General features: G+C 50.7%; 11 protein-coding genes across 14 annotated transcripts; 5 read left to right on the plus strand and 6 right to left on the minus strand.

Moving 5' to 3' along the window:
- Positions 1 to 452: 452 nt before the first annotated feature.
- On the minus strand, positions 453 to 4770 carry BDCG_06605 (CHA1 protein). Its single transcript, XM_045422356.1, has 4 exons — positions 3690 to 4770; positions 3164 to 3624; positions 925 to 3059; positions 453 to 789 (listed from the first exon to the last, which is right to left on the minus strand). The coding sequence occupies exons 1-3, from the start codon at positions 4084 to 4086 to the stop codon at positions 3018 to 3020; spliced, it is 900 nt and encodes a 299-aa protein (XP_045278014.1). The 5' UTR covers positions 4087 to 4770; the 3' UTR covers positions 453 to 789; positions 925 to 3017.
- On the plus strand, positions 1052 to 1932 carry BDCG_17348. 3 transcript variants are annotated; one of them, XM_045426485.1, is made up of 2 exons: positions 1052 to 1497; positions 1555 to 1932. In XM_045426485.1, exons 1-2 carry the CDS (start codon positions 1487 to 1489, stop codon positions 1895 to 1897), a joined length of 354 nt encoding a protein of 117 aa, XP_045281762.1. In that variant the 5' UTR covers positions 1052 to 1486; the 3' UTR covers positions 1898 to 1932. The 3 variants fall into 3 exon arrangements, with proteins under 3 accessions (XP_045281762.1, XP_045281763.1, XP_045281764.1); XM_045426486.1 differs by having other exon boundaries at positions 1580 to 1932; XM_045426487.1 differs by having other exon boundaries at positions 1056 to 1415.
- On the plus strand, positions 4693 to 6906 carry BDCG_06606 (uncharacterized protein). The gene has a single exon (XM_045422357.1). It carries the CDS (start codon positions 5068 to 5070, stop codon positions 6052 to 6054), a length of 987 nt encoding a protein of 328 aa, XP_045278015.1. The 5' UTR covers positions 4693 to 5067; the 3' UTR covers positions 6055 to 6906.
- A 325-nt stretch (positions 6907 to 7231) lies between these two features.
- BDCG_06607 (cytochrome c oxidase subunit 7) lies at positions 7232 to 7839 on the minus strand (the record flags this gene model as incomplete). The annotated part of the gene is made up of 4 exons (XM_045422358.1): positions 7232 to 7314; positions 7406 to 7441; positions 7671 to 7713; positions 7813 to 7839. 4 exons carry the CDS (start codon positions 7837 to 7839, stop codon positions 7232 to 7234), a joined length of 189 nt encoding a protein of 62 aa, XP_045278016.1.
- Positions 7840 to 8109: 270 nt separating this feature from the next.
- Positions 8110 to 10329, plus strand: BDCG_06608. Of its 2 annotated transcripts, XM_045422360.1 has the most exons (3): positions 8119 to 8388; positions 8472 to 8731; positions 8815 to 10005. In XM_045422360.1, exons 2-3 carry the CDS (start codon positions 8494 to 8496, stop codon positions 9579 to 9581), a joined length of 1005 nt encoding a protein of 334 aa, XP_045281766.1. In that variant the 5' UTR covers positions 8119 to 8388; positions 8472 to 8493; the 3' UTR covers positions 9582 to 10005. The 2 variants fall into 2 exon arrangements, with proteins under 2 accessions (XP_045281765.1, XP_045281766.1); XM_045422359.1 differs by having other exon boundaries at positions 8110 to 8731; positions 8815 to 10329.
- BDCG_06609 (uncharacterized protein) lies at positions 8306 to 10318 on the minus strand. The gene is made up of 2 exons (XM_045422361.1): positions 10008 to 10318; positions 8306 to 9918 (listed from the first exon to the last, which is right to left on the minus strand). The coding sequence occupies exons 1-2, from the start codon at positions 10235 to 10237 to the stop codon at positions 9840 to 9842; spliced, it is 309 nt and encodes a 102-aa protein (XP_045278017.1). The 5' UTR covers positions 10238 to 10318; the 3' UTR covers positions 8306 to 9839.
- Positions 10330 to 10361: 32 nt separating the features above from the next.
- Positions 10362 to 13082, plus strand: BDCG_06610 (Rad51 family DNA repair protein). The gene is made up of 2 exons (XM_045422362.1): positions 10362 to 10717; positions 10783 to 13082. Exons 1-2 carry the CDS (start codon positions 10619 to 10621, stop codon positions 12031 to 12033), a joined length of 1350 nt encoding a protein of 449 aa, XP_045278018.1. The 5' UTR covers positions 10362 to 10618; the 3' UTR covers positions 12034 to 13082.
- BDCG_06611 (threonine dehydratase) lies at positions 12166 to 13471 on the minus strand (the record flags this gene model as incomplete). The annotated part of the gene is made up of 2 exons (XM_045422363.1): positions 12166 to 13052; positions 13138 to 13471. 2 exons carry the CDS (start codon positions 13469 to 13471, stop codon positions 12166 to 12168), a joined length of 1221 nt encoding a protein of 406 aa, XP_045278019.1.
- A 746-nt stretch (positions 13472 to 14217) lies between these two features.
- On the minus strand, positions 14218 to 15799 carry BDCG_06612 (ketol-acid reductoisomerase, mitochondrial; the record flags this gene model as incomplete). Its single annotated transcript, XM_045422364.1, has 5 exons — positions 14218 to 14245; positions 14340 to 15007; positions 15105 to 15383; positions 15471 to 15502; positions 15574 to 15799. 5 exons carry the CDS (start codon positions 15797 to 15799, stop codon positions 14218 to 14220), a joined length of 1233 nt encoding a protein of 410 aa, XP_045278020.1.
- A 1151-nt stretch (positions 15800 to 16950) lies between these two features.
- Positions 16951 to 21332, plus strand: BDCG_06613 (isochorismatase). Its single transcript, XM_045422365.1, has one exon. It carries the CDS (start codon positions 18104 to 18106, stop codon positions 21131 to 21133), a length of 3030 nt encoding a protein of 1009 aa, XP_045278021.1. The 5' UTR covers positions 16951 to 18103; the 3' UTR covers positions 21134 to 21332.
- Positions 21316 to 23461, minus strand: BDCG_06614 (enoyl-CoA hydratase/isomerase). Its single transcript, XM_045422366.1, has 3 exons — positions 22882 to 23461; positions 22170 to 22795; positions 21316 to 22055 (listed from the first exon to the last, which is right to left on the minus strand). Exons 1-3 carry the CDS (start codon positions 22989 to 22991, stop codon positions 21946 to 21948), a joined length of 846 nt encoding a protein of 281 aa, XP_045278022.1. The 5' UTR covers positions 22992 to 23461; the 3' UTR covers positions 21316 to 21945.
- Positions 23462 to 23514: the final 53 nt, after the last annotated feature.

Consider the following 23514-nt stretch of genomic DNA (forward strand, 5'->3'; position numbering starts at 1 on the left):
ATTTACAGGTCGTCTATATGATCCGCTCATGCCCCACCCTCCCGACGTTGTCCCGGCTGGTTGAACTACATCAGTGGCTCGCTCGCTCATGGAGGATCGCACGACATCACCACCTGCATATCCTCAGTTCCTCAGTTCTTCAGTTCTTCAGTTCTTCAGTTCACAACCCTCCGCCTCCGGCCCGCTCAGCTCAGCGCTGAGTGAGTGTGGATTTTCCTAGGGTTGTCTATCATCTATTATTATTATTATTATCGTCCCCTGCTGGTGCACCGCCTCAATAATAATAGTTTGATTATAACGGGGATAAAGTTTCAAGACCCACGGAGAGAGAATCAAAAATAACTTTTCAAGCCACCCTCTCGATCCCACATTCGAAACCTGTCTCAGTCGAGCCCTGGGCAAATCTCAGGGACTCAGGGACGCCAGCTCTCTAATTCGAGAGGTGTTGGCAGGTTGAGAGGGACAAAATCACCACAACACATACATGTAGCGGAGCGCTGCCAAACCAATTTCTAATAAAGCTCTTTTTCTTTGAGTGTTTCAACTTGATTTCGACTGATAGCCCTTTTTACCCACGGCATACGTTTTGCCAGTTAAGCATCCACTTAGCAGGCGAGACGGATTATCGATGCATGGATGGAAAAAGGGTAGCAATGTGATCAGAATAAGATAAACCTCCCATGCATTGCATATGTTGCCTGTGCCGCATTTTCGAGAGATCACCCCAATTGCCCCTAAAATTCCCGGCGGTTGAAATCTAGCTAGTTCTCTTGAGTATGAGAGAGGTGCCTATACATACACGGATAGTTATAGAGACATGAGGTCGTTTATTATTATTAAATCGACAGTTATTAGCGATTGAGCGTTTATCTTTCCAAGCGCGGTACACCGTATAAGCACGTTATTGAACTGAAAAATACCCACTAAACCACAACAGAACAGGTAGCATTGTGCCCTGTGCATTCCATCTGAAACCCGCCAACGGATTACGCTGCGTAGTACGGAGTACAGTACAAGTAGTTTATAGTTCCACCCACCCATCCCGCACAAACCCCCCGAGGGCTCTTGGAGTCTTGGACCAAGGCGGGAAATGAGCTGCAGATCTTGATCCATAGTTACTGTCTGTCTGATCGAAACAGACGCAGAGAGAGCCCAGAGAGGGCATTATATAACCGAGTACATGAGACGCGGGTGGGGTTGCTGTTACAGACCAACTAACGTTGTCCCTCTTCCCTTTATATTAAGGAGCCAAAGGGGGGTCAACACGAGGTTTGATTTTTCTCCTTATTTTTTTATTGTGTATGGAATGGTTATTAGGGGGCATCTTTTATATCCGCCTGGTTTCCATGTCCAGACTTCATTTCAGTGCCTGTGAGCCCGTGAGCTGTCAGGAATGTCTGGGATAATTAATACTGGTAAATTCCTCGTCCCTTGAACTGTCAATTATATTATCGCTCTAGGGGGTTTGGACAGCGAGTATGCAAGGATGCATGTGCTGTAAGTTCCATGTGAACATGCGTGCGAGGGACAATAATGACATGAGGGCAATTTTAGACTGATCTCATCCCCGCAAAACCAGATCCATCGCGGTATGTTGAAGAAGAAGATGAAGAAGAAGAAAAGAGATTTAAAGAATCCTCAGGACAAGATGCCATCGCATCCAACCCAAGCGACAAAGAGATCATTATTGCACGCCGACTTGCTCCCTTTAGCCACCATTGCATTGCCCACCAACCAACACCAACCAACACCGCCCAGCTGCAGTCTGCCGTCCGTCTGCTCGGTGTCTAAATATAGCACTCATCTGGCCAGCCACGATCCACCGGCTGATTGGACTGGACTGGGTTGGTTAGTTACTTCCTTACAGCGTACTAGTGGGCAGCGGTGTATGCCGTAGTTGTCGACTAATAATAATAATAATAATAATAATAATAATAAGCAGCGGACGAAGCAATATACTTGTAAATACCGTATAATACCATATTGCCTGATACAGGTATCTTATTATATATAATACAGCCATGGAATATATAGTATTAGCTCCTCGACACTCGACACAGCATTCAATAATAATAATGACTTCCTAGGCAAACTAACCAACAAATCCTTGAGTAGAACTCTCAAAAACTACTACTTAGCGCCGCCTCAGCTGGCTCGTGGGTTCGTGGGTTCGGTGGAGGCGCATGCTAGTATATGGATTTCTGAAAGGAGAGAAGGGGGGGGTTGCAACTTTTTGCTGATGCTGTGTTGATTGGCATTGGGTTCCTTTGATGGGAGGTGAGATGCTGGTCTAACTATAATACTCCATAATAATAAATACTTGTCTGAATGGTGACTAGCTACACATCTTTACTCAAGTATACGGCGCAGCCTTTTTGTATGTGGTTTACACTCGGGAAGAGCGGTGACTATCTCAGAGAATACTTGATCAACGATGCTCAGAACCCCTCGTCTATGGAGTAACAAGATTGGGCAGAATAATAAGAGGCTCCGTCCCAGAAATTTTATCACTTGTTTCCGCCATTCAGCTGTGGAGAGGCAATAATAATAAATGGCCTGATCTGATCACGGTTGGTTCAAGAGCTGTGGCTGCGCGGGCTGGTAGGGCTGAAGTACGGAGTAGTTAAAATGAGAAGGGGAATGATCCATCCCTCCCGGTGTGAGTGTGGCTGTGCAAGACGATGGTTGTGTCAGGGGAAGCTTGGGAGCTTCTGCAGAGTGAGGCTAAGTATGCAGGCGCGATGGAGATGAAATGAACAAAGGATGTAGCGTACTATTCTAGTCGATTATCCCTATTCTATCCGATTGTCATATTCTTTTCTTCTAAGTCATTCTTATCATTGTATTGTTAAATGCTGGCTTGGTATACGCGTGGGTATCATGGACATCCAACATGCATTCTCTCTCCGCTATCCCTGTCATTCGTGATGGGGAGAGGGGGCCTTGCCCCTCCTCCATCCTCGGGCCATACCTGCAGAATGGTCGAGCTTGCATTCCTCAAAAGCCCTATATGCGGCCTAGAGGCAATGCAACTCTCCGCCCTCGTGCGTGTGGCAATTCTGATAAACAGATAACGTGTTAGCAAGATACAACAGCACCACAGCCATACTGGAAGCTAAAAGGGTTAAATGGGCAACTAAGGCGTAAGGGAAAATCAACCCACCGGTGGTACATGAACGGTTGGCGCTGGGGGCTGCGGAACCGTGGGTGTGGGTGTGTCCTGTGTCGGTTGAGTAGTGGGTGGCATCGTCGTAGTCGTCGATTTTTCCTCTTCCCACTTACCCGGACACCCAAAATGCGGCACGGCGACTTCATGCCCATACACGTCTGCCGCAAAGTACTGCAGCGTATTGCTATCTCGCGTGGCGTAGGTGGAATTATACTTCGCTAGGTGCATCACGTCCTCGTAGGAGCTGGCAAAGTGGTCAACGTAGGACTCGCCGATGGCAGGCATGTGGAACAGCCGATGCAGCATGTCGGTGCCCCAGTAGGTGTTGCGCGGTGAACCGGAGACGGTATACCCGCGCGTGCAGAAGTAATCGAGATATAGCCGTGTGTGGTAGGATAACGCACAGATTACGGTTTCGTCGGTGGCGTTTTCGCCGCGCCAGTGGCCGCCGTATTCTAGATGGGATTAACTGGCCATTTCTCTTGGAAAAATTTTGGGAAGAAGGGGGGTGGGGACAAACTGGGGAAATGCTTGCAATTCCCATCCGGGTCATCGCAGCGGAACAACGTCTTCCACTTTTTCCCACTGACGACCCGCTCTAGGTTCCCGATTACCTCGCTAGTCGGGCCATCGCCGAAGTACTTGCGGTACAGAGCGGAATCTTTGCCATACCAGAGCACATGGTCTCTGGCCCGGGCAGCTAGAGTCATGGCATCCTGTAAACCGCGACGGATCATCCTCCGCTCGGTGGCATTGCAAGAGTTGTGGATGGGATAGTCGTTTCTCGGGCTGTGGTTGCATTGCAGCCAACCTGCGCAAGCATGGCATGGCGGTGCTGGGTTCCAATCTGCATGGGGAACTGCGAGGACAGCTCCCGCATAAACGGACGCAAACACAACAGGTATGGGGAGCCTCATGGTGATGGTCAAGAAGGCCGGGGGGGAATAATAGAATTGTCTTTCGAGGCCCTGAGAATTTTGATACTTGAACTCCGTGGTGAGATGTCGGTTTCCCGGCGGGTATCTCGATGGCTTATATAGCCAGAATTACTAGTCAACAGACCGCCCTGTATGCCCTGTTCATTGCCGTAATTATCCATTGTTTCTTGAATTCTACCTTGAAGAGCTGTTTCTCACAAGGTTCCCTTTCGATATCGCGCTATTGTCTAGTGCTGCACAAAAGCGATAGATATGTTTTGCGATAGCGCTGCTAGGGTGAAGGAGGACCTTGTGGATTCGACGTGGAACAGGTGGAACAGGTGGAACAGGTGGAACAAGTGGAAATCCTGGATGGGCCCTTCAAGGAAGATGTGATTCGCTCAGTAATCAGTCGAAGCGAGTAAAATCGAATTGCAGTGTTAGTTGTCCGAGCGAGATGCCATCCATGCGAACTGAAATGCTGGGCCGGAGCTATAGAGCTCTCATAACATGTCTGCTGTGAGTTACATCGCTAGTTCTGGAACGCAGGGGTTACAATTCGAATTGATAAGATTTCTCCAGCCGATTGTACGCATGGTTGGTAGGGCGCAATCCACGCTGCTCTCTTCTCGAAACGAGGTAGTGAACGTTGTTGATGTCTGTAGCTGATATTGTCTATTGTTGTTTCTCGTCTCTGGATGAAGTCAAAGCATTTAACTAGTTAGTTATTTGAGTCGCTGAGTCAGCAATGACGTCTGACCACCGCAGTCATCTTTGTTTATTTAACAATTATTCGCACCAATTTACTTAACTATCAACTGCGCAAATTACTCAATTGGCCTTTATCAGATGCTGAGAACTAGATTGCTTTCGCTTGGAACTAATACCCCAAAAGAAAGGAAAAAGGAATAGCATTGCCCCCTCAGCAGCACATCCCGCTGTCTTTCCCATCCCCCCTCATCTTCCCCGCCACATCTTGCAATGCAGCCGTCCCAACCAGCCCCCAACTTCCAAATCATCTCGACTCTCCGCTACGATCCAGATCTCCCCAGAACCCCGGATATATCAAACTCCTACCCCTCCCCCAGAACGTCCCCGTACTACCTCCTCAGCTACCACTACGACCGCCTCCTCGCCGCCTCCCTCGACTTTAAATGGCCCGCCGCAATCGCCCTCCTCCAACAACAACCCCGAGAAACAGTCCTTTCCCAGCTTACCCAAAAGTTTAATGAGCATATCAAATCCGACCCAACCCATCCCTGGCGCCTGCGTGTCCTCCTCGATGCCGCCGGCGCCCTCACGGTCGAAGCTGTCCCGATCACCAGCAACGCTCCCCCACCACCGCTCTCAACGCCCAGTAATATATTATTAGTCTTACCAAGCGCAACGGCAGATCTCTCGCGCCTCCTATCCTGCAATGTCATTCATGCGGAAGCAACCCCCGCGGCAAGGGTAGCAATCGAACCGTGGACGGTACGACTTGACACCCAACCAACCCACCCGTCACTCTTCACCCGCCACAAAACCACCGCGCGAGATCACTACACGGCATCGCGCGCGCGCGCGGGAATTACTGCATCGCCGCTTGATAGGACGGAGGTGCTGATATATAACCCTGCCGGTGAGGTGATGGAGGGCAGCATAACAACTGTGTATTTCCGTCGACGGCGAAAACAGGGTCTTGGTCCGGCGGCATCGATCCCTGTGCCTGGGGAGGCGCGTGATATTGGTGACGGTGATAGTAGAGGACCAGCAGACGATTCCTCTTATTACTGGGTCACGCCGCCGCTATCCAGTGGTGGGAATGCGGGGACGTCGAGACGATATGCGCTTGCGGCGGGGATGTGTGTGGAGGAGGTTGTGAGGGTTGAGGAACTGCGGGAGTTGGAGGGCCAGCTGGGGAGGGTGTGGTTGAGTAATGGGGTTAGAGGGTTTATGCCGGCGGTTTTGAGGCTTAACAACAGTTAGTTACGGGTTGTGTGAGTGCTGGTAGGGATAGGTAAGGTAACGCTCCTCTATATCCATTGGAATTGAAGTGGAGAAGACCGAATATTTCCATGGGGGATGCCGCAGCAGCAGCAGTGCCAGCAACAACAAGAAAGAAAATCATCAAGAAACACAGGACAGGGCTCATAGAGTCCATTGACTTGTCGACCCATGTGCGTAGTGCGTATTGGGCAACGAAACATCGACGGATCTGGTGAAATGCGAGGAGATTATGGGCCGGAGACTGAAATACCAGCGGTTATTTGACAGGACGTCGACCAGGTGTGCAATACCATGCATGTATTCGCAGCTATAGCCATCATCTGCTATCTATCTTCACCTGTACTGGATTGGATTGAATTGAATTGAATTGAATTGAACGAGGGGACCAAGTGAACAAATGGGAATCTCCGGATACCGAAGATTACCTCCTTACAGCCAGAGTGAGGTGTTTATTTGGTTGAAGGGAAGGAGAGAAAGGTGGATAATATGGAAAATCCTATATCTATCAATTACATGGACTTTCTTCACTCACATATCTTTGTGGTGCACTGAAAGAATTATGCATACTAAATATCCCTCCCCGCATATTTAAGATAGACTGGGCTGCACGGAGTAGGATGTAAAAGCCGAGAATACCTAATTCCCTCGTAAAATAGATAGAGCTTCCCTTGAACAAAAGCCAACCAGGCCAACAAACAGAAATCTCTTTTTTTTTCGTTATATGTACATAATGCAACACGTAACACAAAGACATACAAAACCCAACAAATAAAAGAGGATAAAAAAGAAAAGGAATAACCACCCGCATCCAATCTTGTTTGCGAATCAAACCGAGCTCCGTATACCGGTTCGCTTTCAGTTTTGTTTTGTTTTTTGGGGTCTAGATAGCTGGGCGAGAAACAGGCGGAGTGGGTAGAGCAAAACTTTTTCAATTCGGAATTCATAGTTATATATACAATGTACAATGTACATGCAAAATGCGGTTGTACCCCGGTTCATCCGGCCCTTTCGCTTCGATTTGATTCGTTCCGAGTGGAATTGGAAAGTGAAATTTGGAATTGGGATGTGGAATTTTATTGAGCGGAGATTCATTCATATTATATCCTCATCCTATCTTGCCTTCCCTTCGTCGTTTTCACTCTTTCATATTTATTGCTTAGTTCAGCAGTCCTTGGGCGCGCTCAGTTTCGAGGCGGGCATAGAGGCGGTCACGGGCCCGGACGCGGGGGAGGTGGTAGCCTGGTTTTCAATTGTGGGTTAGATGATTTGTTCATCATACAGATAAAAAAAAAAAATGGGGGGGGGGGGGGTGGGATATGTTGCTACATACCGTACCAGAATAGGTAGCCGAAGGTGGTTCCGAGGCCTGATTGGAAGGGGAGATGAGTTAGTCTATTCGTTTTGGAGATTGTTGATTGGGACTGAGGGACTCGGAGATGTATTTTGTCTTTGTATATAACCGGGGACGAAATGGCAACGGCTTATATATAATGTCCCTTCCTAGGACCCCACTCCGATTCCCGCTCCAGGACATCTACAGAATAGCCACCGTCGCGAACAACGAAACGAACGAGCGAATCGGGATCAAGACTCACCAAAGGCAGTGCTGAGATCCAGCACGAGGCCCCGACGGAGCATCTTTACATACACTAATTAGCATGATTGGTTTCAATTGAGAGTGAAGAGAGTCGACCGGTGCGGGCGAATTGAACGGGGAAACTTTGGCAAGCAACTTACACCCGTGATGGGTTGGATGGCGGACATTGCTCCGGGATTGGGCGGGATGAGAGGGAGTAAATGTACAGGCCTAGCAGGCTAACGTGGGATGCAGCTGGTGTCCGATACACGGGGGATTGGAGTAGATGTTGTGGTGGTTGTTGTCAATAGCAGGAATATGGGCAAGTGGACTGATGTTGGATTGCTGTGAGAGGGTTCGGATTAACTCGGGAGCCGGGATCACGTGGGAAAACGGGCAGCGCCGTGTTGGATATCGAGAAAAGCTAGTGGAAAAGGGAATTAATGTATGGATTTCCCATTGGAAGGGGGAGATGTGAGTAGCAGAGAAAGTATCACCTACTCAGACATACAAATACATCTATAGTTATAGGAATTCAATTTCCATCTTCATCCTCATTCGAATCCACAACGGCCAGCTCCCTCCACGTGACCTTCTCTCCTGCGCATTCTTTGCGCTCCAACACATTATTGCATCCATGGATAGATTGATAGAGTCAACAGCAATCACGATACAATACACGGTCCTATTATGCATTCTGTTAGCCGATGACAGAGCAGCAGATCTGATGTCAACGTGTATATGATCTTCGATTCTCTCTTCCGGCTCACTGCCCAACAGTACGCCGCCTAGTTCCTAACTCCAAACTCTCATCCTACAGTCGCCCAGCTTACACCCTCACAATGGCCATCCCCCCTGCTACAGCGGCCTCTGCCTCTTCGCTACAAAAACGGCAGCGTCGTGAATACCATCACCGCCTCCAAACACCTATGACACCAGACCTGCCTGATTCTGCCTTCACAGACACCACCGCCGTGGATACATTACTCAAGCTCTCCATTGGTGTGCTCGTCCACGACTGCGGCTTCACTCATGCGGACCCAGTTGCGCTGGATAGTTTTAGGAGTGCGGTTGAGGAGTGTATGTATTTTACATTTATACTTTATATTTACATGCTTCCTTCAGTAACTTAAGGTTGCATCTATATTTGCTGACGATTGTAGACATCCTGCATATCCTCTCTTACACCCGCCAATCCATGTCCTCCTGTCGCCGCATGCAGCCCATCCCCCTCGATTTCGAACATGCTTTCCGAAATACCAATATTCATCTCGACTCTCTGCACAAATACCTAACACCGCCGTCCCCACAACGGGAACAACAAATAATACCACCCCTCCCCACCCCACCCCCCTCCGCCCCCAACCCAGCCACAGACCTCCCCTTCCTCGGCCCAGATCTCAGCGGCACCCAACACCGCCAGCTGAGTACACATATCCCCAAACACTTCCCCAATTTCCCCAGCAAGCACACCTACCAGGAGACGCCGGTGTTTACGACGCGAGAGACAGATCCGAGGAAGATTCGTGAGAAGGCCACAGAGGAGGGCCGCTTGGGGGAGGAGGCGTTGAGGAAGCTGGCGAGGGCTGGGAGGGAGGGATTGCTATTTCGAGATGGGGCGGATGGGAGTGGGGATGGGGATAGCGGGAAGAAGTTGTGGGGGAGCCGGTTGGAGAGTATGGAGAGTATGTTCGAGAAGGCGGTTAAGGGGGTTGTTGGTGGAGGCGGGGCGGGAGGGTTAGGGACTGATGCTGAGTTCTCGTTGTCGTCACCGTTGAAAGTTCCTGAGAATGGGACGCTAGAGTTGAGTCCGATTGTGAATTGCGACAGAGTTTATTGGCGGAAGCAGACGAGGGCGGATGTGCGCAAGGTTGATAAGCGGACGATGCATAATAGTAATAATAAAGGGGCTAGGGGCGCGTTGGTTTAGCAGAGGGATTAGGTGGATTCGTTCTTTTGTTCGCTTTTCGTTTTCTTCCATCTCTAGGTTATCGATGCCAGGAGTTTCGGTTTGGGGGGTTTGGGTTGGGATTTAACATTGGGAATGGCATAGAAATGGCCATTTGCGTGTCTTACAAGGACGATACGGCACATGCATCGTTCATGAATATTTATCATACCATCCGAGTTTATTCGTAATTCGTGGCGTTATTTGTTCTTCTTGTGCTTCTCGCAAACATTTACACGGTCATTGCTTTCCCTCCTCTTTCTTTCCCTTCCCCTTCCTCTCCCACGTTGTAGTCTCAACCGTAAGCCCTCCCGCACATCTGTCACGACCAAAGTCAGCTGGAAATCCTCGTACATAAATAAATATACGAATTATACGAATACGCATATAGTGCCATACGATACGCACCGCCTAAACAACCGAACCACACTCTCGCACTCTATGACACCGCCGCCTGCAGCTCCTTGTGGCGGCCCCTTCTCCGGTGGGTTACAGGAGTACTGCACCATCTCCATCAGAGCGCATTCGGAGAGGTTCACACCGGGCGGCTTTCGGGCGGTTTCCTGGAAGTTTTTTGTGGTTGTTTGGACTGCGGTGGGGAGGGCGGAGGTCGGGAAGGAGTGCGTTAGGGGAGACATTGTGGATTAGATTGGAGTAGATGGATACGTTTGACGGGTGGGAGAGAATAGGAGCGATTGATTGATTGGCATGAGAGTGTAATTAAGGGGTAAGGTGTGTTGCTAGAAGATGAAGCATTAATACTAATAGCAATGAGAAAGGCGTAGGACTATATTTTGCGGAGTTCGGAGAAACTAATCTGGACAACTATTAATATATTTAAATATTGCGTTAACTAAATATTTAAATAACCAATTCCACGAACCAACCCACCCTACCGAAGTTGCAACACCACACACTCACGAGTCACCAGGGCATTGCTGGCGCGTGCATCGCATGGGGGATTACAAGTGAACTGGATACTTGGTGGAGGGGAATGCATGCATGCTGGTGTCTGAACGATGACGAGCGCGAGCACGAATGTAGTCGCTGGTCCTGAACAAGCTCGAGCTCATGGGGAGCGGCTGCTGAGGGAGGTGAGGGAGGAGAATCTGGCGGAGGTATTCTACAACAATATATATATGGAGATATGATATACTATTTATACTAATATGATATATTCAAGCTCCTCCACACCCTCCACCACCTGCACTCCCCACCGCCAACATCTCCCCACTACACACCACTGGGCATAAAACCCCTCGATGACATCCTCCGCAGCTTCCACCCCAAACCATATACATCTGGAGCAACATATACACCCCGCCAGCCCGTCCTCGAAATCACCTCCCCGGCCTCCGCAGACGGCAAAACTCATTTACTGTACTACATCACCGCCCTCGCCGTTCTACCATGTACCTACCAGAACATCGCGCTACGGGGACGTAGTAGTGCTGTCGTATTTCTCGACACAGATTGTCGGTTTGATGCTGCGAGATTGCGCGAAGTTGCGAGGGGGATTGTACTAGAGAGTGCGGTGGAGCAGGGGATATCGTTTCCCGGAGCTGGACACAATTACGGAGGTGGAGGAAAAGAAGGTGACGATGAAGGGATGAATACAATGCTCCACACCGCCCTCTCTCATGTCCATGTCTTTCGCCCACAGTCCTCTGCGTCTCTCTTGGCTACGATACAGAGTATAGAAAGCTATCTTCTGCGTGGCATGGGCACGACATATACAGAGGGGGAGCATAAACATGCATCACATTCCCGCCCGCTCCACGCCATCCTGCTCGATAGCGCAAGCGCGTTTTACTGGCAGGATAGACGTGAGATGGAGGTCCTTAACATCCATGGCGTTCGCGAGGAGAGGGCACGGCGGGCCCGGGACCAGAATGAGAATCAGAACCACAATGATACGGATACAAACTCAACTACACATACACCCACGGCCCAATCCCAGCTCCCACATCAGATCATCCATGCACTCCGCGCCCTGCAACAAACCTTCTCCTGTCCGCTCGTTTTCACGACGTGGGGGTTACTGCGAGCTACCCAGTCCACTCACCACAGCAACAATACGTCTCATGCCCTCCATGCGCAGACCACTACACGTACCCCGCTCTATAAATCTCACCGCCCATCCTTCCGTCCGCACCTGCCCAGGCCATGGCCCTCGTTCCCGACGTGTAGAGTCGTTGTGCAGCGCGAAGTTGTCCGGCCGTTTGCCCCGTTTTTAACGATGGAGGAGATCAAGGGAGAGGCGCGAGAGAGGCAAGATGCTGTGAGGAGAGGGGGAGTGGTGGGGTGGGTGGATGGGCATGGGTTGACTTGGGACAGGGAGAGAAACGCAATGGCGGAGAGGTTGTTTGGTTTTTCACATACGGGAGGGGGAGGCGTTAGGTGGATTGATGAGGATGGAGATGGGGAGGGATAGAACGAGGTGTACTAAATAACCGGTTATGTTATGTATATATGAACTATGAACTATATGGCTATGAAAAGGCCCTCTACGTCTATACTGTCTATGTGCATATACTACTAGTAGTATGTACACAACATCTACATCTCACTCCTCCTTATCCCCGCCCATAAACAACTCCCCAATCCTCTCCACAGTCGTATTACCCCCTGAAAACACAACTCCAACATCCCACCCCTCCTTCCCCTCCCGCGCACACTCCTCAACCACCATCCTCCGAAAACCTTCATCAAACAAACAAACCGCCAACCCCACCACCGCCGACGGCTCCACAACAACCTTCACCCTCTCCAGCACAAGCCGCATCGCAGCCAGAATCTGCCCCTCACTCACCGCATACACACCCCTCACCTTCTCCTTGTCAGAGACAACACTCCACCCCACCTCCCCCACCGGCGTCCGCAGCCCATCCGCAATCGTCAGCGTCTTCACGCTCGTAACTCGCTCCCCCGCCGCCAGCCCGCGCCGGCAGTCGTCGCCACCCTGGAACGACGGCTCCGCCCCAAACACGAGCGTCTTGGGCGTCCGCGTCGAGTAATACGTCGCCACGCCGGAGGTCAAGCCCGCGCCGCCGAGGGGCGTGATCACCGCGTCGAGCACGCCGGGCCTGCCCCTCCCGCCTTCTCCTCCTCCTCCTCCTCCTCCTCCTCCTCCTCTCTCTTTAGGATGCACACTCAACCCCGCATCCGTGTCTACGAGCTCCCGCACCTGCTTCTCCAGCTCGACGGCGACCGTGCCCTGGCCCAAGACGACGTCGGCGTGGTCGTAGGGCGGGATGAGGATGGCGCCCGTCTCGGCGATGACGGTGGCGACGACGGCTTCGCGCTCCTGGCTGGTGGAGCCGGAGAATATCACTTTGGCGCCGTGGGAGCGCGTGCCGGCGATTTTGGACGGGGTGGAGATCGAGGGCATGACGATGTAGGCGGGGATGGAGAGGGTGGAGGCCGCGAGGGCGAGGGCTTGCGCGTGGTTTCCTGAGTGGATACAATTGGTTTAGTTTGGGGGGGGGGGGGGAAGGGAGGGAGGTTTTTGGTCTGGGAGATAGAGACACAGACATACCAGAACTATGCGTAACAACCCCCCGCCGCCTCACCTCCTCCTCCCCCATTACTTGCACAGCCCGCAACAGCGCATGGAACGCGCCCCGCGCCTTAAACGCGCCTATCCGCTGCAGATTCTCGCATTTGAAGAAGAAGTTTATCTTCGGCTGCGCGGGCGGCTGGCCCTCGAACGGCGTGCCGACGAGCGCTTCGGCCGCTTGCGGCGTGGAGGCGATGCGGTTGAGGGTCTTGCTGGTTAGGATTGGGGTTTCGTGGATGTAGGGCTTGACCAGGTCGTGGGCGGCGAGGACGTTGGAGGTGGTGAGCGGGAGCCAGTGGGTTGGGTCGGTCATGTTGATGTTTTTGGTTGTTGGTGTTTTTTGTACGGGGTATTTTCTTGCGGTTCAACAGTGGGGCGGCCTGGACTGGAGGGGAATTACTTTCTGGGGTTGGATTGCGGTGGTGATGTAATAGAGTTGGAGAATGAACGGAATTGAAGGCAAGGTGAAGCTGGTATTTATATCCACATATTCCGTATACATATACAGATCAGTTAAGGGATTGATATCATCGGGAATACGAGAAGGGCGCAAACATTATTCGGAGAATGTAACATGGCAGAAAATATATTGACGTCGTTAGCTATACTAAGCAACACTGGCAGCGCCGGTGTGGGCCATTTATTTCCACAGCCGAGGCTTTGCACACCCACCCGCGTCACCGTCACCGGGCGTAGAAAGGGGAAAACAACACGAGCGATGGCAGAGGAAATGGCGCAAAACAAGAAGGACGGGACACCGAAAAGTGAAAAAGGGAAACTGGAAACACGGGGAATAACGGGGTAGAAAATGGAAGGATTAAGTTTTATTAAGTGCATGCGGCGTCAGGGAAAAAAACATTGGAAGCTTCTCTTTTTTACCCAGTCACTTTTTATCGCAAAGATCAAAACACAAAAATGTAGTCCTGGGGATTAGATAGAAATACACATTTTTTTGGTTCTTGCCCAGACGGGGAAAAAAAAGAAAGAAAAAGAAAAAAAGAAAAAAAACAGACACCCTCTATCCATAAGATCTCTTACAACACTCGTTTTTCTCGTTGTTTATTTCTGGTTCTCAGGTCGGAGGGATCTGCAGATGGATTAGTTAGCTCCATGTAGTTGGGCGTGGAAAATAAAAAAATAAAAATAAAATAAAAAAATTGAAGTAAACCAGAAACACTCACCGGACGGCCTTTCCAGCTCGCCAGATCTCAAGATCCCGAATCTCCTGCATCTCCTTCTCGTACTTCTCCCGATAGTCCGGTTGCGAGTTGTACTCCAAGCTGCGCTGTGTCTCCCGGCCATCCTTAACGCTGTCATACAGCTCATTGAACACGGGCTTGAGGGTGTCCTTGAACTTGCTGCTCCAGTCAATGGCGCCCCGGCGGGCAGTGGTTGAGCACGCGGCATACATCCAGTCCATGCCATTAGCGCCAATGAGTGGGTACAAGCTCTGCGTGGCCTCTTCGACGGTCTCGTTGAAGGCTTCGCTGGGGCTGTGGCCGCGCTCGCGCAGGACCTCGTACTGGGCGAGGAACATGCCGTGGATGCCGCCCATCAGGCAGCCGCGCTCGCCGTAGAGGTCAGAGTAGACTTCCTTCTCGAAGGTGGTCTTGTACAGGTACCCGCTGCCCACGGCAACGCCGAGGGCGACGGCTTTCTCCTCGGCTTTGCCGGTGACGTCCTGGAAGACGGCAATGGAGGAGTTGATGCCGCGGCCCTCGCGGAAGAGGGAGCGGACGGTGCGGCCGGAGCCCTTGGGGGCGACGAGGATTACATCAACGTCTGTGGGGACCTCGACTTTGGTGAGGTCCTTGAAGACGGGGGAGAAACCGTGGGAGAAGTACAGGGTCTGTAGGATTGGGTCAGGTCGGATACACACGCAAAAACTTTCAAAATGGGAAAAAAGAAAACAGCAAGAGTTAATAGGTTAATAGGTTTGTATATACCTTTCCCTTGGTGATGAGGGGCTTGACGGTTGGCCATGTCTCGCTCTGGGCAGCATCGCTGAGTAGGTTCATGACGATGGTGCCACGTTTGATGGCATCGTTGACCTCGAACAGGTTTTTGCCGGGCACCCAGCCGTCAGCAATGGCCTCCTTCCACGAAGTACCGTCCTTTCGTACGCCGACAATCACGTTGAGGCCATTGTCGCGCAGGTTGAGGCCCTGGCCGTGGCCCTGGGAGCCATAGCCAATGAGGGCGAGGGTGTCATCTTTGAAATATTCCTAGAGAGTGGTCAGAAAACGAGTACAACCAACCAATTTGCATGGAATATAATTAATTAATTGTGAGAATTGGGGATAGGAACATACGAGGAGCTTCTCTCTTGGCCAATCAGCACGTTCTGGTAGGACACCGTCAGCATCCCCTCCCCCCGGTTCAGTTGAATACAGACAGAGATATGGGGAAACACACCGTAGACGGTTTCCTTGGTGCCAGCAAAGTCAATTGTCTTGACTCCACGGGTCTGCTGGGCAGAGGGAGCGGCGACAAAAGGAGCTCTGAGAGCGGAAGTAGCGGCAGGACGGGCGGAGGCGGAGACAGCGGCGGAGACAAAGGAGCGACGAGGGATGCTGGAGGCGGTGGACAGGGACCGGGCAACAGGGCCACGGAGGGCCTTAGCAACGGGTCTGGCGGACATTTTGTGTGTGTGTATCTGTCTGTCTGTTGGGAGGGAGGGAGTCAATTGAAATGAAGCAATTGAAGGCAATTGGGAGCGGAGAGGGAGAAGTCGAGGGCAATTGAACGGTGTGGAATGATTTATATGTGTTCGCAACCGGTGAAGAAATGAAGAAATGAAGAAATGAAGAAATGAAGAAAAAGAAAAAGAAAAAAAAGAGCAGAAGCTGAGGTTGAGTCGAAAACTTCCGAATCGGGGAATTCTGCTGGCAAGGCTATTCTGCCGCCGCCAATTGCCTTGTTGGGCTCACCGCCTGGACCGAAACGGCCCGATGTCGGCGCTGTCACATGCTGATGAGTCATCATTTGTGCTTAGTATTATAACTACTTATAATGTCTCTGTCTCTGAGTACAGAGTCCAGACTAATTCTGGGATGGGCTTGTCATGTCTGCCGGCAACATGAATATGTTCTTATTAATTATTATTATTGTACTGTACATGTACACTGTGGATGTTTGCTCAATACATTGCTATTGTTCCCAGTCCAAGCCAGACAAGTGTAAGTGTTAGAGGGAGGAGGAGACTCTCGAGTCTCAATGTCCAATCAACTGTACGTGTTTGATATCCAGCAAACTTAATCTGAGACTATTCCTGCATGTGAGAAAAGAAAAGAAAAGATGAGATGAGAAAAGCAAAATGTGAGCAATAATAATAGACACAGGTCTGCACACGGTCCGCAAACATGGATATATTATATATATGTATATATCTTCGGAGGGCACTCTGTAGGGAGAATCAGGTTGCTGGAATTGAGGGTGAAGAAAGACAGCAATAACAATAATAATAATACTTAATAATACTAATAATAACAGATATAAATATATTCTGCAGAACAAGCTCTTGGTGGATTTGATGCTGCCGCCACTGCCGCCACTGCCGCAGGATGCCTGTTTTTGAGAGGAAACAGGCTGGATATAAATAATTCGATTGAGCGATTTATTTTAGAAATTATAATCTGTATTGTAGCTCTAGTTCTAACTATATAATATGAATAGATAAATAACCCTTCCACTTGTAATCAACATTATGTAGCTTATGATTATTAAGGATTCAGAACCAGCCACTTTTCAGGAATCTTAGAATTTCTCTTTTTTCCTTTGTCTACTGCTATATGATTACTCTTAGTTACTTATTATTAGTCTGCCAAAGCCTGCCTTGTCATCATCGCCAGCTCATTCGCCAAAAGCCCAGAAAGCTCGATTAGAGTTCGCCTGGACTAGTATTTTCTTCTTCTTTTACTCCTACTTGCTGATTATTTGATCTGTGGCCGACGTCAGTCAGTCAGTGGAAGAGCAGATCGAAACCCAGCAGAACCAACAAAGCATTCTCAGATAGATTCCTCCTCCTTTATGTCTTAACCAGTGATGTTGATGTGATTTCTTTGAGATGCCGCTGCTCCAAATCCCCCATCCCAATCCCAACCCCAACCCTAATCTCAATGCCGCCGGAATGGTGATGGACACGCTAATAAGAAATTATTAGCCACCGCGCGAACAGAGCTGACGAAAAAGGAAATTGATGGATGAGAAATAAAAATCATAAAATACGGATACAATAATTAATAAAATCCAACAGGTCAAATCCGAGCAGAAACACAGAGCGTGTTTGTGCGTGCGGTGTCTTTGCCGCCGGAGAAAAAAAAAAGTCGATATTGAAGAGCTAGTTAACTTAATAACTAACTACTTACTACAGAGTAACTACAACTATAAAATAGTTATATTAAATAACTACTACAAGTCGCCGCAGCAAGTTGAGATAAATACTGCCCTTTTCTACTTAAATATCTTATTTATTTATTTATTCACCTCGCAGGCCTTGGTTGTAATTTTTATTATTTTATTTTATTTTCTCCATCTCATCTCTCTCTCCTCCCGCCGCAGTCTCGCATTTCTTTTCTCGTCGCCGTGCAGCTGCTGGCTCCGCTCGCCGGCAACCAGAGTCAGTCCAGGCATATAAATATAAAAATATCGCCCGCTGCCGCCCCCCCAGATATTTTCTTTTTACTTATTTACTTATCTATTCTACAATAATACATAATATTAATAGTTAGCGAATCCCTCCTTAGGGTTAACTAATAAAACTACTTACCGACCATGACTGCGAGCTGATGCCCTGCCCCTCCCTCCCTCCTCTCCTTGGACTCTCATATCATATCCAGAACGTTATACAACCAAGCCGAATAGTATTTGACTATCAAAACCTCCACCCCCCCTCTCCCCCCGGCCCGCCACCACTACCACTACCACACCAAACAAACCTGTTGCAATGTTTCCGACGAGCCTCCTCTCGCAAAGTCTTCCCAATGTCCCCAGCCGAAAGGCGCTGTTGATCCTCGACCTCCAGAACGATTTCGTCAAACCGGACGGGGCCCTATTTGTGCGCAATGTCCCCGAGTTCCTCGATACCATCGCTGGGCTGGCTCAGCGCTTCCGCGAGACTGGCGATGTGGTCTGGGTGCAGACTCAAGTCGAGGAGCGTCGCCCTATCTTCCGTCCTGAGAGTGGCGGAGAGGTGATCGTCGTCGACAAACCGCTTGCCCCCGGCAGTAACAATAGCAGTACCAAGGACAAGAACAATAGTAGCCACCCGGGCGCAGATAACAATACCGGCAGGACGGGTACCAGCTCCAATGGTGGCGCTGAGGGTGGAAGCGGGCATGCCACCTCCGCTAAGCGACGACAGCAGAACGCCAGTGGGGAATCGCGCCGGGAACCGCTCTCTGCCTACTCGGACGATCCAGAGGCGTTTTTATCCCGCCCTTTATTACCCAATGAAGATGGGACTCGGCGCTGCTGCCAGCCGAAGAGCGTCGGCTGTCAATTCCCCGCGCCGATCCTCTCCGCCATCGACCATGACAGAGACACTATCCTCGTGAAGTCTGACTACTCAGCCTTTCAGTCCGAAAGTTTGCTGCTCTCCTTCCGCACCCAGTTTGTTAGAGAGCTCTACATCTGCGGTTCGTTGTCGAACGTTTCTGTCTACGCTACTGCATTGGATGCGGTTTCGCACGGCTTGGACGTTACCCTAATAGAGGACTGTCTTGGGTTCCGCAGCTTTGCGCGCCACGAGGACGCCATGAGACGCATGGCGGATATGATGGGCGCAAACGGCATTACAAGTAAGGAGCTGGCCGAAGAACAGGACTGGGAGGAAGCTGCCGTGCCCACCTCGGAGTGGCCCGAGCAATCGACTGCATCTACTCCTGTTGGTATCGAGGACGATATGGGTGTTCTCGCTGTGAAATCCCCCCCTAAACATCCATCCCCGCCAAACACCACTGGCGAAGACCAGTCGCAATCGGGTGATGTTAGTCTTGTTCGAGGGGAGCGGGAGCCTGAGGGCGACGATTTCGAGGATAATTTCCTTGGACCGGCTCTACGTACCGCTGACATTTCCACTGCCGCTCCTACCACTCGGGACCATAAGAGTAAAGTTAATCGTCCGCGGATGAGAAAACCCCGAAGGACAGCTTCGCGGGATGACACAAATCAACCCGACAGGCCACAGCCACAGAGACAGTCGCTCGACCTCCAGGCGTCGCAAAGTGCTGCAACCCATGGAACCCACCGGTATAAGAAGAACAAGCACAATCAACCAGACCTCCGTGGCCCTGATGATACCATTGGGGAGGGTGACTCCCGTATTATTTACGACCTAGCTATATCTCCCAAGTCTTTCCAGCTGCTACGCGAGGAGGTCAACTGGCAAAAGATGTATCATATGTCAGGCCAGGTCCCACGGTTAGTTGCCGTCCAGGGCGCAGTGCAGCCAGACAATTCGATACCTATCTACCGCCACCCAGCAGACGAGTCCCCGCCCCTCCTGCCTTTCTCCAAAACCGTGAATAACGTGCGCCATGTCGTTGAGAAACACCTTGGCCATCCCCTCAACCATGTTCTTATCCAACTGTACCGAGATGGTCAGGATAGAATATCCGAACATTCTGATAAAACCTTGGATATCGTCCGAGGCTCATATATCTGCAACGTCAGTCTCGGTGCACAGAGAACGATGACTTTACGAACTAAATCATCTGCCGCAAAAGCTGATGCGCAAGCCGAAGATGCGGTAGATGCAGATGCAGCAGAAGGCGGCAACGAAGCTCCTTCTAAAGAAGGCTCAACAACGAGACGCCAAACCCAAAAAGTCCCACTACCCCACAACTCCCTGTTCATTCTCGGCGAGGAAACGAACATGCGCTGGCTCCACGCCATCCGCGCCGATAAACGACCAGACTCGGAAAAGACGCCCGAAGAACTCGCGTATGGCGGCGAGCGTATCTCCCTCACATTCCGCCATATCGGCACTTTCATGAACCCAGAAGCAGACACCATCTGGGGCCAGGGCGCCGTCTCCAAGGCCAAACAAGCAGCCGGCCAGGTCATCCACGGCGACTCCCCTGAAACAGAACGGATGATCAGAGCCTTTGGCCAGGAGAACCAACAGTCCGACTTCGACTGGGAGGCGCATTACGGCCAGGGTTTCGACGTCGTCAACTTCGTCACTACCTCTGCTGGCAAATTACTGCTGAGCGGCGACGACGTCGCCGACCTCCGTGTCCAGATCTGCTTTGCGGAGAATGGCGTGCGGTATGACCTTGCCACTATCGATGAGTTCCCTGCTGCGCTGCGGGGTACGCTCTCGATCCCGCACAAGCGTGAGAACCTCGAGTCGCGCCCGGTGTTCATGGACGTGGACGGCGCTACGTGCTACACGGGCGACGATTGTATACTTCTGCACGTCGCGAAGCAGAAAGGGCTCGTCGATACTGAACGACCACTGCCTTTGAAATCACAGTCGCAGTCGCAGCCCCAGTCACAACTGCGGTCCAAAAGCCCGAGTTCCACTCCGCATCAACAACAGCAGCCACAACAGACACAGACACAGACACAGACACAGACACAGACACAGACACAGACACAGACACAGACACAGGAACAGACACAGACACAGACACAGACACAGCAGAACCAATCCCTCCATTCCAAACTCCGCGAAACAGACGAACTCCTCCGCTCCTGGCGCCGCTTCCAGAAGCTGAAAACCCCGCACGGCGTGCTGCAGCAGATGGACGCGTTCGAAGCCATGCTGTGCGGCAAGTCGTATCTCGCCGGCCAGTTCTTTGACATCGAGGACTGCGCGCTGTGGCCTGTCGTGCGCGATATTATCCGCGAGGTTGGTTATTTGGATGAGACACGCTTCCCGTCATTGATGGTTTATTATCATAGGGTTGGGAAGAGGGGGTGTGTGCGGGCTGCGTTGGAGGAGTTGGCGGGGGCGACGAGGGGGGGGTAGAAGCAGACGGTGGGAATCGGGAGGGGGAGAGGCTATTTGCAAGGTTGAAGTCGTCCTCTGTTTTATGGAATGCCTGGGTTTTTTCTCTTTTCTTCTTTCTTTCTTTCTTTCTTTCTTTCTTTTTTTTTTTTTCCTTACCCTTTTGCGTTATCCTTTCATATCGCATGCTCTTACTCAGTTCACCATGTTTGGGTTTTGCCCATTTTTCTGGCTGATGGTTCATGTTCTAAAACGTCAAATATATTTTTTTATTCTTTTTTTGGCATACTCTCGGCGCATATGAACGTGGGTGGTGAATTTTAACGTTTAATATTTTCTTACGAAATGATGGAAATGATTATCCCCAGTTTTCTCCCTATTTCCTCCTTGTTTTTCCCTACGCTATCAATTCCGACCTAATGATGCTTTTATTCACTATTTTCTATGGGTATCTACATAGCTTGAACCTGTCTCTGATTCATATGATTTATCTTCGAAACCTTTTTTCTTTTTTCTTTTTTCTTATTTTTTTAAAATTTCTGGAACTGTTCTTCTCGGGATATTTATTTACGTGGAGCCAGCTATGCGTCGTTAGTTGAAATAAATAGACAAATCGAAGCCCTCTATATACATGAGGAATATAAGACTGCTCTATACCGCGACTGGCTTCTCTCGGTTAGTATGCACAGGATGGATGCATGTGCATATGTATACCGGCCATGCAGCATGCAGCTGGGATATACCTAGATATATATATATGTGCGCGTATATAGACAAAAATAAAACGCCTTTGTAGGTATTTCCCGAGAGTGAACCTGGCCTGGCCTCAACTCTTACAGTTTCTCAAACGTCGGGACGCGCTTTTCCAGCCCGGAGAGGAGAGCACGCTGAATATCACTCGTCTGTAGTGCGGCGCTGTTCCAAACGCCGGTATATCGGAGGCCTGGTTGAACATACGTATGTTAGTGATTTGTCAGGATAGTCCCCTCAAACCCAGTCTCCCTCCTTCTTCCTCGGCCCCTCAGATTAAGAATGGAAAAGGGAAAAAAATACTAACCATCCTGGACACTATGATCCCGCGACCAATTCAATAACTCCTTTGTCCCCTGCACGGCCACGGGGCTCTTGCTGGCCATCACATGCGCCATCTTCAACCCAGCCTGGACAGCTGCCTCCTTGGACTCAAACACCTCATTCACCAAGCCGACCCGCCGCGCCTCGTCCGCGCCAAAGATCCGCGCCGTCATACACACCTCCTTCACCCACCCGAACGAACCCACGATCTTGCCCAGCCGCGACAACGTCCCGATATCTGCCGCAAGCCCGATGTCCACCTCCTTCACGCAGATCTTCGAGTCCGCGGAGCACAGGCGCACGTCCGCGGCGCAGGCCAGGTCCACGGCTAGCCCGTAGGAGATACCGTGCAGGATGATGATGACGGGCTTCTCGCAGCGCTCGATGGCGGTGATGCAGTCTTGGAAGTCAGCCACGTGGCGGCGCAGTTTGGCGGCGGTGCGGGCTGGGTCGGTGGTGCTTTTGTCAGGGCCGCTGAGGAGGCCCTCGGCCGCAGCTTTTACGTCTAGGCCGGCGGTGAAGGCAGGGCCGGCGCCGGTGAAGATGATGGAGCGGACGGAGGGGGAGACGGAGAGGGTGTCGAAGATCGTGCGCAGTTCTAGCCACATGCTGTGGTGGGTTTGGTTAGTTGGGTGTGATTGACGAAGGGGAGGAGGGGAGGAGGGGAGGAGGGGAGGAGGGGAGGCAAGGCGTACGGCTCGAAGTAGGCGTTCAACTTCTTCGACCGGTTGGTTTCGACGTGGGCAACATATTCTTGCGGAAAGGTGACGTTGAAGTATTTGTATGAGGGTAAGCTAGCAGCCATGGTGAGTTGTGTAGAGGAGTGTATTTCCGCTTCTACAAAGGGGCCTTGCTATGGTCTGCTATGTGAGAGTCGGGCTTGGATTCTCCCTGGTTTGATTCGAGTGGCTATGTGAGGATTGTAATATAGCGTAACGGGTTGGTGGTATATATTATTAACAGGAGTGAGACAACAAGAAGGGAAAAGATCTGGATCTGATGCCAATAATAAATATGGATACGCCGTAGGCTTGGAGCTCCTGGCTAACTACTGTACATCTTATTTTTACACATGCTTGCCGCCGTAGTTCGGATAAGGGATAAGCTGCTGCTGCTGGGTGTGGTTGTTAATTGCTGGCCGCCATGCGATGACCTTTTGAACCCGTTACATTTATCAGCAGGGGTTGGATTTCTTTTGGATCTACATATGGGCTTCAGGTCGCTATCTTATCCTGCTTCCTTTTCCTGTGAAGCAATCGATCGATTCAATTCACATTTATTACTGTACTTCTTTCTTCACAGCTCGGCGCCGAGCTGAAGCTTGTATA

Source organism: Blastomyces dermatitidis, assembly GCF_000003525.1.
Source record: "Blastomyces dermatitidis ER-3 genomic scaffold supercont1.7, whole genome shotgun sequence".
Lineage (NCBI taxonomy): Eukaryota > Fungi > Ascomycota > Eurotiomycetes > Onygenales > Ajellomycetaceae > Blastomyces > Blastomyces dermatitidis.

Excerpts from the sequence above, each read along its gene's own strand:
- BDCG_06605 (XM_045422356.1), bottom strand. The coding sequence starts at position 4,086 with ATGAGGCTCCCCATACCTGTTGTGTTTGCGTCCGTTTATGCGGGAGCT. Across the intron at positions 3,625-3,689 it reads GAATTGCAAGCATTTCCCCA|AATACGGCGGCCACTGGCGC; the intron begins GTTTGTCCCCAC and ends AATCCCATCTAG. Across the intron at positions 3,060-3,163 it reads CAACCGTTCATGTACCACCG|AATTGCCACACGCACGAGGG; the intron begins GTGGGTTGATTT and ends TCTGTTTATCAG.
- BDCG_06606 (XM_045422357.1), top strand. The coding sequence starts at position 5,068 with ATGCAGCCGTCCCAACCAGCCCCCAACTTCCAAATCATCTCGACTCTC.
- BDCG_06608 (XM_045422359.1), top strand. The coding sequence starts at position 8,494 with ATGGCCATCCCCCCTGCTACAGCGGCCTCTGCCTCTTCGCTACAAAAA. Across the intron at positions 8,732-8,814 it reads TAGGAGTGCGGTTGAGGAGT|ACATCCTGCATATCCTCTCT; the intron begins GTATGTATTTTA and ends TGACGATTGTAG.
- BDCG_06609 (XM_045422361.1), bottom strand. The coding sequence starts at position 10,237 with ATGTCTCCCCTAACGCACTCCTTCCCGACCTCCGCCCTCCCCACCGCA. Across the intron at positions 9,919-10,007 it reads GTGGTTCGGTTGTTTAGGCG|ATGTGCGGGAGGGCTTACGG; the intron begins GTGCGTATCGTA and ends TGGTCGTGACAG.
- BDCG_06610 (XM_045422362.1), top strand. The coding sequence starts at position 10,619 with ATGACGAGCGCGAGCACGAATGTAGTCGCTGGTCCTGAACAAGCTCGA. Across the intron at positions 10,718-10,782 it reads GGGAGGAGAATCTGGCGGAG|CTCCTCCACACCCTCCACCA; the intron begins GTATTCTACAAC and ends GATATATTCAAG.
- BDCG_06613 (XM_045422365.1), top strand. The coding sequence starts at position 18,104 with ATGTTTCCGACGAGCCTCCTCTCGCAAAGTCTTCCCAATGTCCCCAGC.
- BDCG_06614 (XM_045422366.1), bottom strand. The coding sequence starts at position 22,991 with ATGGCTGCTAGCTTACCCTCATACAAATACTTCAACGTCACCTTTCCG. Across the intron at positions 22,796-22,881 it reads TTGAACGCCTACTTCGAGCC|CATGTGGCTAGAACTGCGCA; the intron begins GTACGCCTTGCC and ends AACCCACCACAG. Across the intron at positions 22,056-22,169 it reads GGATCATAGTGTCCAGGATG|GCCTCCGATATACCGGCGTT; the intron begins GTTAGTATTTTT and ends ATGTTCAACCAG.